Raw genomic sequence first — 13,151 nt, 5'->3', positions numbered from 1 at the left:
AAGGCGTGAACAGTATCCTTTACTCAATACGGTGTAGATTACAAGCTCAACTGCATAGTATGCTATTCTATCTGTTACAACGTATAAGTTTCTAAAATACAAATTAGCAATGCACATGATCAAGGTCAGACATCAACAACTGTTTTTCATCGTCAATTAGAAGTTACATCCAGGATGTAGATTCCTACAACAGTTTTGTATAATAGGGAGGCTTGGAAATTGATCTAAAGAAGTTAAGCAGATTTAGTATGGAGGAGGAGGACTCCGCATGGCTGGAGGAGGAGGCATTCCGATGGGTGCATATCGAGTTGTGAGGAGCGCCCGTCTGCGCGAGAGCCTCGCATTCGAGGCACCTTGTGCATCATAGGTTGCCACTGCAAGCAACACAATCAAATAGACCATTTCGGTAATTGGCGAGAGTTTGGTTTACGCTCGCCACAGCCGACAACTACTGACCATGGCAAACCATGGTCGGCCATAGCCAGATGCAGGAAAGACCTCAGCAAAACCCAACAAAGTTTTAGCGCTAGCTGAGCCATCAAGGGGTGCGTGAGGAGGGAATATACCTTTTGTGTCTCCGAGGAACGGGCGCATTGACGGCGTTGAGCCATGGGGTGTGGCGGCGGCAACGGCAGCAAGAAGCAATATGCAGCTAGAGAGTAAGATTAGCACAGACATGGCCTGCATGAGATTTCCCTTCCCCATTGCAAGACGCAAAGAACTAAACCCCAACCCTGCCGAGGCGCACTGCTCAAGAGAATAAGTGCAGAGCAAGCAGACCCCAACTTTTCTGCAACACGCCACAACTACAGCTGATTAAGTTCCCCAGTTTCAGCTCCCTAAGAAACGATAACAGTAGGTCGCCACATTGAAGACATCCACAATCACCGAGAGTACGCGGTTTCCGGACTACTGACCCGAATCCATGGTCTGCGTCAGGACCCTACTTTGACTAAACCACAGCACAGGACTAACGAAGAATGCAGGTGAGATCTAATGATCAATAAACATTAGTGTGGTATGCTCCGGTGATCGTCGGCAAGGAAGACTCAAGCACCTGGAGCTTTTCAATGACAAACTAAGAGCCGTCCAACTCAATCACGCTGACAGAAAGCTGGAAAGATCGCATTTAAGGAACGAATTGACTCACAGCGATGGCAGGAGGAAATTTCCACCAAATCACTTGTCGCGCTGGATTGAAACCGCTATGGAAGTCCACCCCGGTTGTTGGAAGAATGTTCTCTTCCCTACATGACTTATTATCTCTCTGACCTCGCTGCAGCGATGGCCCTGCCCTGAGAATTGAAGATGGCCATGAGAGAGCTTTTCGACCCGGCCCCATCAATACTAATGGAGCTTGCACGACTAGTGCATTATGCACACACCGAAATCTGTACCTCTGACGAAGTGATGTGCCCGAGACTTTTCCACTAAAAGCCAATATGTAGGTTTTGGTACCGACAAATTGGTATCCATTCGACATTTTTCTAGACTCTTGCGTCACATGGTGGCTTTAAATTGTGTCTGTTGAAGGCGTGGATTGCGGGATTCCTGATTATGGTGGAGGAAGGTTCGATGGCTAAACCTCTCAAAGATTTAAGAACGACCATCATCGCTTTAATGAGCTTGTTCGGTGTTTCTAATGCGTTGAATGAGCTGCACCTCGGCATAGATGCATATCATGTGTTCTCCAAGCATCTTGGATTTGCTTTTGCCGTACCGATTCCCTCCGTGATGTGCACTGAACCCCAATGTTCTCGAGTTGTAGTATGAAACTTAAGCATATTAAGTTTGACGCTAAGTGTTTTCTTACACGCAGACATTTTTTGCTGGTGAAGACTTGTTAGCACAAAGACTGGTTTATTGCAATCGGCTTCAACCTGAAGACCCAGTTTCATGGCGGTGACGTTGGAGTAAGGCTTTCATAATCAAAAAAGAAAATGAAAGAAATACTGGAACCATGTGCGTGTCGACAAACCTTTTCAGTTGGAGTGGGTGAAAGGCGTTGGTCTCATAGATATATATATATATATATAGAGTGTTTATCTCTGACTCTTCAGAGATAAACACTCCATGGGTTTACGATGAAGTGCGATGGCAAAGGTATTCCTGCCACACGTTGATGCAATATTCGAGTCATTTTTCAGTTTATGTAAGTGTTACAATCACAGCATCAGGTGAGGCACGAAAGAGGACCACACTGTGTTTTTTGTTAAAGGAATTGCATGTGGGAGAAACCACCATTCTTGACAAAGCACCCAACAAGGATGTATTTGAGCTCTCAGAGGGTTTCATCAATCGACGTTAGCTGCTCCTCATTCGAGGCTTTCAATTATCAAGAAATGCTCGACAAATATTAAACAATTCAGGAAAAGTTTCAAGTCTCATAACTGAGAAAGCATCGTGAATGGCTGCATGAAATCAGGTTCAGTATGTTAGGTAAGATACATTCTTTCGTAGTTGAGAACGCAAATTTTTTATTGCAACGCAGAGTGAAATGTGAGCTATGATCTGTCAAAGACTGGCTTAACAAGTATGCTAACTTTGGACTTGTGTCCAGAATAATTTTCAACTTCTACTCAATGATTGGCTTACATTTCACATTTAAGCTACTTGGAAAGGTTTGCTTGTACTTTTTAAGAGATTGATAAGAACCAGTATAGGACAAAGTTGTGTTATAAATTTTCATGTCCTCCAGAAGCTGATGGAAGTTAATTCAAAGGATAATTGTTTTTGGATACTCACTCCAAAGCATGAAAATTATTGCTCATCTTGATTGATGCATCAAAGAAAAGAAATTTTCATTTTCATTTTTTAGGATGACTTTACTTAGTGATGAAATTATTTATGTTATAAGACAAAAAAAAATCAATCACAGTAATAAAAAAAAAATAGGCAAAATATAATAAGAAACTCATATTAGTTCTTTCTAATTTTTATTAATATAAAAAAATGTCAGAGTTCTTTTTATATGTATAAACTCTATTAATTAATAATTTATTTTGAAATAATATTGTTTGGTTATAAATTATTTATGGTTCTATTGTAAAGCTTTTTGGAGCTTGCAAATATTATTTTATACTTCTATTAACATTAAAATATATATTTTAAAATATTATGTTATATTAGACATCCATTATAAATTACACTTTATCTAACTTGTAAAATTAAAGAATAATTTACAAATTACATCATGAAAAGAAAAAAAATACAAGAATAATACATAGTAGAAATAATTAAAGAAGTGAATAAATTTAATATGTTGATATTAAAGAAGTTGCAATTAAAAAACCATGATTAAAATTTTAGAAATAAAAGTATATCACAATCTTGGAAGAACAATCAAATAAAAGTATATCAATTGCCACATCTTTAGTTAGACTATTGCTTGCTCGTGAGGAACAATAAATTATACAGAAGGCACCATATATTCTACACTTCCATTCACTTCTACACTTGGAGTTGTTACACCTAAGTCATAGTGTGTATTACCTCCACCTTCTCTTTTTCTTCCATATGGATTCTTCGAGAATTTAAGTAGGGTCAAAGAATACAATTATATTTTTAGATTTGAATCAAGTAAAGTATAGAATATGTCAACATATTCAAAAATATACAAATAAAAAAAGCATTTGTTACTAACAAATGTTAATAACATTAATGTATTATATCTTATTATGCTACTTTTGATCAATTAAATAGGTGTTCAAAATTCCCTACAATATATATAATTTAGATATAATATTTTAAATTAAAAGAAAATTAGACAAACATCTAAATAATTACAACTTAGAAGAAATTAAGTATATATATACATATACATTGTGAGGATATTGTATTCTCATGCCACCTCTATCTGAGGTTGAAAGAACAGCACCTTGCAAGTTTGTATGTACTAACATTGCACTATTTACATCCTGTTCAATACACACACACCAAAAAAATTTAACTCATAAATTTATATTATTAATATCATATTAAAAATAATCAAATACATTATAAAAAATTATGTTTCTACTATATAATTATTAAAATATATTCATCTAATTAAAAGACTAGTTGGTTCTTTTAATATGCATGCTATTACAAACTACCAAATTCTATAATTAATAAAATTCCTAATTTACTTTCTAAAACTGAAAATTTCTTAAAATTTTAATATCACTGTATAAATCCTTTCAACAAAGTATATTAAGATAATTAAATTCCAACATGCACTACCACTAATGTAATATGACAATATGCTTATCTTGTTTTATACAAGGTGTTACATAAATATTTACAATTCTTAAATGTTTTACTTTAAAAATAAGATGTAGAAGTTTTACCAAAAATTCAATGAAGCAAACAATATTTTTGCCTTGTCGTAAAACTTTCATTTGTCTAAAACCCAATTGCCTGAAAAGAAGAACAATTAAATTAAATGCAATTACATATCAAAATTTAAAACTTATGATTTTAATACAAAAACTATATTTGTAATAGTTCAATTTTAATGAAAATATTATATTCAATTATTGTTTATTTAACATCAAAAACATAATATATATATATATATATATATATATATATATAAAGAAAGAGAATGTCTTTTAATCTAATGCATCTAAAAATCATTCTTCTATTTATTATATTCAAATAATATTAAGACAAACCTACCCACTAAATAGTGCTCGCAACTCAATTTCATTGACAGCCTCTCCTAAATTCCCTATAAACAATGTGTTGCAGGGTGGATTGTCTTTTGTGTTCTGCAAAATCATCCAATATAATAATATACATATGAATAAGTCCTACTTATTTTTAAACAGTTAGATATGACATTGATAGTTTTAAACATAAACCTCTATTGTATAATAAACTCCTAAAAGTTTATAGCTCACACATATAAACACTCGACTAAAATCATAATTAAAAATTATCACCACTCAAAATTATTCTAAAGAATAATTAAAAAATAACTTTGTAGTACAATAAAATTACCTGTACTGGAGCATAGCCTGATGGTGTTATTGGCAAAGGTTGTGGTGCTACATAGGCACCATATTGATCATATTGTGGTTGTGGCAATCCATAACTACAAACCAATACCAAACAAGTTTTTTTAAAATTCTAAAAAAATAATACTTGAATAATTCTAAATTACTTACACTTTTAGACATTTTTTATGCACAAAAATATTGACCTAAATTTAGATGATAAACAACAAATTAGTTACGTTTGAGGGGCCCATGCAGGTGTTGGACTAGTCATTGGTTGAGTAAGATATGTAGAAGGATATGGTGCAGAATAGGGTGCTGGAGAATAATCACCACCCCCAGTGCGCATGCGCTTACTTCCATCAAAGCTTATGCAAGGATCTCCTGCAACTCCTAAACATTCATAAAAAAAACATTAAATATCTATTAAAATATGTTACAATCATAAAATTGATGGAATGAAATATAAAAATAAAAATAAGTTTATCAATAATATCAAACATTAGTAATATGTCAAAATTAAGTTTTTAAACTAGATATTCTATGGTACAATCAAAATTTAACAACGTACAAATTTTATAATTTTAAAAATTACCTCTCTTCACAAACAAATTCTTCTTAGCCATTTCAGCTCGTAAAACAGAATTTGTATCCGCATCAAAAACCAAGTTCTATTTCCAAAAACAAAAAATTAAGTGAATCTTTAAATAGTAGATGCAAAGTCTTTAACATGATATATATATATATATATATATATATATATATAGGAGAATATTTGGTTAGCAAAGATACTTTAGAGGCTATACAAATCTCCAAACCCTATATCATTAATAAATTGATGGCAAACACATCAATCAGAACCCTTACTAGGTAAGAAATTGATTAAGACTATGATAACTCAACTCTATAATAGATCTATAATAGAGATTGTGAAAGATTTAATAGGCACCTGAAGGGCATCGCGTGCAGCCATGGCCATAGCAACTGTAGAAAAAAGCGCAAAACCCATAGGTTGGTCACATTTAAAATTCATTTGCGACGCTTCATACCCTGGCCACCACCGCAAAAGGTTTTGTAGCTCCCGCTCCTTAACATCAGAAGGGAATCCCAAGACGAATATAGTTCTCACCTGTTCCAACCAACCACCATCAGTTTTATCAATAAAACCATCGCAAAACTAGCTTTTAAAGTTCTAAATATGTAGCCAGATATCTAAACTTTATCACATGCATAATACACCCCAAACTTCCCAAACATTGCCAGAATATTCCAATTTCGCACATTCAATACCTGTGGTCGAACCTTTAAAACAAGAGATTGTTTGAACTAGAGATGCACTGATTAAGGCCTATTTAATGTAAGAAACATTGTCATATCGGGAATTACAAGTCATTGCAAGATATTCCGATCATTGGTGTCATTTTTCATCAACCCGAGTGATGACAACAATGAATTTGATTTTTCGATTGGAAACTCGATGACTACACTGCTGTGCACTAAAGTTTTCTGATTAGCGCACCAAGAAATTGTGAATCAGAGGAGTAGGGAATTGACAAGAACCTCATCGTGAGCTACGTTGGGCTGCGGCAGCAGCGGAGCCCATTGATTATACTGAAGAGGAGCTGCCATGATTCCTCAGATTGAGCCCAACCTGTGCCGCCTGTAGTTTAGGACTATACCCTATTTCTCAAAGATCACCAGCCTCAACTACAAGGGTCAAATTGGCCGCTCCATGGGAAACGCTTGGAAAATTCTCAGGAGGAACGAAGAACAAATCTCGCATGAGGTGCAGAAATCCAATTCCTATCCACCCCTCCCCTTTCAGCCCTAATGCAAACATCTCTTCAAATCTCTACTGCTCAGGAATCCTTCAAATCTCAAAACTCCCTGGAGACTCTCACGTCCTCGCACCCAATCCTGAAACCTCATGGTTCCTATCGTGGGAGCTATTCATCTACATAAACGCAGCTCCACCCACAAGAAAAGAAAATTGCGTAAACCCCAACATCAGGCGTACCTCATTTCGCCAATTGCACATCAGAAAACCCCTGAATTCCGTCACGATTCTGCACCGATTTCGATGAGGGTCGGAGGTGGTCGGAGCGTGCAGCGGCAGCGCGGAAACCGGAGGAGTGGCGTCACGGAAATATTGCGGCACACGGCCAGTGTGCAGGATCGTGGGGCTGCTTCATGCCAGATGCTTCATTGTCAGAGGAATAACGCAACAGTTGAGGGGATTCTGCGCAGCCCCCGCAGATGGATGTCCGAGGAATGGGCTCGGCTCTTCATTCATTCATCCATCCACCCATGCATTCATCCATCCATCCATCCCACACTCTGTCTATGGGGTACTCTATGCCAGGTTTCATCCTTTCGGGGTTGTGCTGAGTAGGTTGCCTACCATGCACTCAAGTCCTTCTAGCTCTTGTATTTGGAAGTCAATGCCTGTTTTTCGAAGACTGTGAAGATGGGTCTACAGATGAACATGTAAATATTTCAAACAATATAAAAAATTAATATTGCACGTATGCATAGATGTACATCTATATATATATGTATAAATATATATATATATATATATATATGCGGGTGCACCCTCTCATAGTCTGTCTTTCTTTGTATGAAAATAATCATATGGGATGGAATTATCTAAAAATCATTTCTGAATTTTTTTTGATGAATTCGAATCTTGAAATGAATAAAAATATGTTACCACAAGTATATTTTAGCATTTTATTTTTATTTTTTAATTATGTAAATAGAATATGTATACATATATATATATATATATATATAGAACATACCAATTCTTCTGATCTTGTATAAAATAAACCAAGATCACATTTACTACTACATGAGAAATTTATATAAGATTTTTTTTTAATGGAATAAAACAAAAAAACATAAAATAAAAAATGTGATTTTGATGAGTAGAAAAAAAATTATTGGTACTTTTTTTTGTACCACAATAATTAAAATTTATCCGTAAAAACGGACTAGATTTTATTATAAAAGAAAAATAATTCTATAAATTATAATGAGTGTAGAATAAGTAGTTATTTTCAGAATGTAGATACCTAGTGTACAGTGTAAACAGGGATAGATAACTGCTGAAAAGGTGGTTCAGCAGGTAGAATGGATGAATAGTCAAGAAAAGTAGTTATCATCTATAGTATAGGAGTTGGTATCTCGGGGTAGTATAAGGACGATTGGAGAGGGGAAGAAAATGCCAGACTGCGATAGTACTGAGCCAAAGATAAGCTTGGTGCTATCTCTTCTTCTTAGTTTTCTTGTTTCTTTTGTGTTAGTGTTGATTCTAGTGAAGAGAATCGATTTAATGAATTAGTGTTTGATTTATGAAGTTGTTTATGGATCACTATTTATCAATTGTTGTAAAAGATTGAGGATATATGGAAGTTTCCAGTCATTGTTTATGGCAAGGTTGTAAGTTTAGTGGAGACGAATTGTAATCAAAGGAATTGTCTTGATTAGATTTTGTGGATTGGAAGTTATTCTTTCAAGGGTTTGAGATATGCTTGTGTATTTGTGAGTTACACAGGATACTGAAATCATTGTCGTGGATGTTATTGTATTGATATAAGAGAGTAGACAGTAGGAGGAAAAGTTAAGTGTTCTTCGGTATGGTAAGCATTCAACAGTAGCGGTTAATTGCATGACCCTAACAATTGGAGTTCATATACATGGTCTTTCATTGTGTTCAAATCCCCCTATATGGATTTATTCTGGGAGGTTTCTTCCGAAATAAGTAAAACGACAACCACATTTTGGCGCCGCTGTCGGGGATTGACAATATTATTGAGTGTTGGAATTAACTATCGAAGCAATAAAGGAGATTAGGAAGCAAACTCAATAGAAATAATGAAAGAGTATGGTCATTAAGAATGAGAATTTAACAGCAAAGAGAATAAAGCAATTAAAGAAAAGAACAGAGCAATTGCAAGCAAGAAATTTGTTGCATAATGAGCGAGATCACAAATTGAAAAAGAAGCATCGACAAAGTTGGATTAAGCCGTGGTTGCATGCCTGTCGGCATATTCGATCGTACCCAAAAGACGATCGACCTCTAATATTTTAGAAGTACATATTGTTAAAGAAATTGCCAAGAGCACTCGCGGAGAGCGTTGCTAATAATCTAGCATACCTCTCGAAGCCGTTAACAGAAAACGAGGAAGGCATAGAGGGTTTAGGTACCCCACTGGGTATTTTCTCAATTAGAAATATGTCCGATCCTAACAAGACTAGTTCTAAAGATCGACATAAATCACTTGCCAATAAAGATCAATTCAGAGTATATCAAAACCTGTTGTTTTCACCTCATATTCAACCAATAAAATTATTTGGAGATAATAATAGTCAATCGGGAAGGCTTGGAAGTCCAAAAAAGACTTTTATGGGAGAAAATTTTTATTTTAATAAGGAATTGAGCGGAACACCGACATCTTCAATGATATCCGGAGGACCAGCAATTTTGATTGCAGTTCAAATGGGTGCAGTGGGCGATCGAACGACTAGGATTGCACCATTACCTACTTTTCGGGGTTTGGCAGGTGCGGATCCAGATCAACATTTGTCTCAATTCTTGATGGCGTATGTAGCCAATAATGGAAGAACAGAAGACATTTGATTGAGATGGCTACCAGCAACATTGAAAGACATAACGTTTGAGTGGTATAACTGCCAACATGTGGGACAATTTATCAATTGGGAGGCATTGAAAAATATATTTTTAGCCCATTTTTGATTAATTGGTTTTGAAGAACGTCTTAGAGAAAAATTAATAAACAGCAAAATGGTACTAGGAGAAGTCTTACAGTCATATTATGGTCGTGTAGCGGATATACTTTGAAAATGGCCAAATAATCAAATGTCGGAATCATTTGTGTTGTCCATATTGGTTAATGGACTACACCCACCAGAATTGAAGATGTTTGTAAAGGAGGCCCAATCAGCCACCATTGCATCATCTCTTGAGCGAGCAAAAGTATGAGAGGAATGTCACTATGACCAAAACTTAACAGTTGGAGCCACGATGATTCCATCTCAAGGAGGTTATGAAATGACAAATTGGAATGGCACATCAGGAAGTTATCTGAGAAGGAATGATTATGGTACAATTCCACAGGGAATAGTGGATGTCATTCCATTGCAAGCTATACCACCATCATCATCACATCCATATGCGTCTTATTCTGCATATCAGAAACCAATACCTACAAAGAAATTACCAAATGCATTGGTATCAAGGGATCCCAATGAGTCATTGCTGTTAACATTGACAAAAAAAAATGGATGAATTGGCTGTGAATTTGACCAAGGATAAAGAAAAAAGGCATAAATCAACCAATATGCGTCCCAATGTCTGGTGCAGCAATTGTAAGGGGCAAAGTCATTTAGTAACAGAATGTCCTTCATCACCCCAAATGACTGTATAATGTACCTTTTGTGGAGGCAAGCATATTACCACCAACTGTTAGAATTTATGAAAGCAAGAACAACTCAATAACCAGATAATGACTTAACCAACTTCGTGGGATGTCAATCAAGTACAAACGAATAATAGTTTTGGTTGGAATGGAAATGGAGCGAATAAACAAAACAAGAATTATTCTAATTTTTTCAACTCTGAATTTTACCAAGAAAGTGTATCCAATACTCACAGATTGGTGATGAACCAACTAAGATACCATCAATATCCACCCATGACGAAGCTAATGCCAGACTCTACAGTAACAATGGGTCAACCAAGATCCTTTATTCATCCGACATGGAACAGACCTAGTCATTATATACCAGTAGAGACACCCATTATCCCTAAAGGAGTTGGCAGGAGACCACTTTGTTGCTATCGTTGCAGACAAATCAGACATTATGTGAGTGAATGTCTTAATCCAAGGGCCAATGATGACTATGCTGTAATATGTAGAAATTGTAAGCAGTCTGGTCACACTTATCAGTAGTGTAATGTGCCCTTTAATTATAATAATCAGGACGAGCAAATACAAACAAGCGAACTGGTAGAGGACAAAGGCCCTGTTCAACGAGACTCACTAGTACATTGTGTTGAGGTGGTGAATGCAGTGCTTATCAAAGGCCAACAAAAAGACAAGAATCTAATTTAGGACCATGAATTAATCAATCACAGGAGAGCAAGTAGTACTGTCCATGGGACTAAATGAAACAATATCAGTATTGGGACATATCCTAATATTGAGACCTCAACAGACTGAGGAACCCAATTCGGTCCCACGTGCTAATTTGACGGGACCATCAAGATCGATCCCAATTGACCAAGTACCAATACCTGTACAGCCCAATAAAAGATCTTACGCATTAAAGGAACCTTTAGTGGTAGAAAAATTCACAAAGTTACCAATGACAATCTCAACCGCTAGGAAAAAATTACTACCAAATGGAGTAAAATTGAAACCAATGAAACACAAAAGAGCATTGGAAATTACTCTCAATATGGAACCCTACGACATTCTGAAGGATTTGGATGTTATTCAGCCTTCAATTACAATGAAGCAACTTTTGGTTATAGCACCGGAATGTTGATCTACATTGAATTCAACGTTAATACGATGAAGATCCCGTACTAAAGAAATTCATGAAGTTAGCTTAAACCCAGATCTGGGAGCACCAACAATCGATGTATCAATCGATGGCATTTTAATTCCAGGGGTATAAGTTGATGGTGGCTCCAGTGTAAATTTAATGAACGCGGATACAATAAAGGATTAAGATCTAAAGCAATTGCTACCTACGACATTGGTCTTACGAATGGCAAATCATAGTCGGGTAAAGCCAATGAGAATCTTATGTAATATTGCCACTGTAATCGCGGGATTGACATACAAAATCGATTATATTCTATTTCAATTATAGAGTTCTATGTTATCATATCCTATTTTATTGGGCAGACCTTGGATTTATCAAACCAAAGCTAAAAACGATTGGGGCCGAGGTACATTGACAATTGGAAAAGGCCAGGGTCAGATTGTTCTACAGATGTACTCGATACAATATTATGGAGAATCTAAATTGCTAGAATCAGAATTTACATCGGACAATAAGAGTCAATTGATTGAGGCAGATGACGATGTCGTACTGTAATTACTTACAGTATGTAAAAATTAGTGAAAACATGTAATATGTTTATAAGTCTTAATGTGAGTTAGAATAGTTAGTATGTTAATTTAAAATGAATTGAAATAAGAAAAATTATTTGGAAGTTAATCTAGTTTGATTATAGAGTTTATATTATATAGGATTTAAATAGTTAGTATAAAGATTAAGGGAAGGGAGGAATTAAAAGATGAAAATATAACTAGAAGGAGGCTTATTGGGAAGGATGAAAGTAAGGCATGGTTGGATGAAGGCAAGGGGTGAAGAACTTCATCCCTATTGGTCGAATACCATGCCCAATGGGCTTTGAGGAGGCTGCCCGAGGCCATATTAGGAATTAGGGTTCCTCTTTCGAGGCCATTCGAGCTTTTGAGGCCAGAGTCAGAAGGTTTAGGATTTTGGGTATAATTTGGGTGAAGATTTTGTGTAATTTCGAGTTTTTATGGAAAAGATATGAATGTTCAAAGATAAGGTGTCAATTTCATACCTACTGTCACTTCTTTTGGGCATCACATACGAATACGGAGAGCAACGGAAGATCGGCGACTGAATTTGGAAGGAGCATTTTCTCGGCTACACATTCTATTTACTGTATAGTGAATTCTAAGATTGGGTGAAGGAGTTATGAGGCGTTGAAGACAGCACTTGTAATTTGAAGGCAATAAGTATATCGTTTTGTTGCTAGTTATGGGTGAAGCCATATCTTGAGTTTTTGGACGAATTTTTGGCTCAAAATTTCCACAAGTGTGTCATGGACATACATTGGAAGATTCTTCAAATATTCTTTTAGAATATTCTCTAAAGATTCTCTAAAGATTCCTTTAGAAGGTTCTAGAAGATTCTTAGAATATTCCCTAAAGATTCTCTTAGAAGGTTCTAGAATATTCTGATAGATTCTAGGAAGTTGCTCGAGAAGTTTCCTAATTAGTAGAAGTTGTTGGAGAAGCGTCCTAGTTAGCGGAAGTAGCTCGAGAAGCTTCCTATTCAGTAGTATATATAGGAGTCGAGGCTGAAGGGTTCTTCAGT

General features: G+C 35.8%; 2 protein-coding genes across 7 annotated transcripts; both read right to left on the bottom strand.

The window, feature by feature from the left end:
* LOC141044881 (uncharacterized) lies at window positions 1–1,568 on the bottom strand. 4 transcript variants are annotated; one of them, XR_012216631.2, is made up of 3 exons: window positions 1,151–1,568; window positions 567–790; window positions 1–374 (listed from the first exon to the last, which is right to left on the bottom strand). XR_012216631.2 is itself a non-coding variant. In XM_090247149.1 (3 exons), the coding sequence occupies exons 2-3, from the start codon at window positions 703–705 to the stop codon at window positions 244–246; spliced, it is 270 nt and encodes an 89-aa protein (XP_090103275.1). In that variant the 5' UTR covers window positions 706–790; window positions 1,151–1,458; the 3' UTR covers window positions 1–243. The 4 variants fall into 4 exon arrangements, 3 of the variants coding, with proteins under 3 accessions (XP_090103275.1, XP_073387008.1, XP_090103274.1); XM_090247149.1 differs by having other exon boundaries at window positions 1,151–1,458; XM_073530907.2 differs by lacking the exon at window positions 1,151–1,568 and adding an exon at window positions 918–1,055.
* A 1,709-nt stretch (window positions 1,569–3,277) lies between these two features.
* On the bottom strand, window positions 3,278–7,134 carry LOC112276450 (uncharacterized). Of its 3 annotated transcripts, none has more exons than XM_090247147.1 (10): window positions 6,997–7,134; window positions 6,540–6,782; window positions 5,929–6,108; window positions 5,575–5,650; window positions 5,219–5,372; window positions 4,984–5,077; window positions 4,660–4,751; window positions 4,329–4,398; window positions 3,836–3,917; window positions 3,278–3,534 (listed from the first exon to the last, which is right to left on the bottom strand). In XM_090247147.1, the coding sequence occupies exons 2-10, from the start codon at window positions 6,606–6,608 to the stop codon at window positions 3,410–3,412; spliced, it is 942 nt and encodes a 313-aa protein (XP_090103273.1). In that variant the 5' UTR covers window positions 6,609–6,782; window positions 6,997–7,134; the 3' UTR covers window positions 3,278–3,409. The 3 variants fall into 3 exon arrangements, with proteins under 3 accessions (XP_090103273.1, XP_073387003.1, XP_073387002.1); XM_073530902.2 differs by having other exon boundaries at window positions 5,219–5,363; XM_073530901.2 differs by having other exon boundaries at window positions 6,540–6,630.
* Between the last annotated feature and the right edge of the window lie 6,017 nt (window positions 7,135–13,151).

This window comes from Physcomitrium patens, chromosome 24, assembly GCF_059467195.1.
Source record: "Physcomitrium patens ecotype Gransden chromosome 24, ASM5946719v1, whole genome shotgun sequence".
Lineage (NCBI taxonomy): Eukaryota > Viridiplantae > Streptophyta > Bryopsida > Funariales > Funariaceae > Physcomitrium > Physcomitrium patens.
The sequence above is the reverse complement of the archived record's forward strand: the minus strand, read 5'-3'. Positions and strand labels throughout refer to the sequence as shown.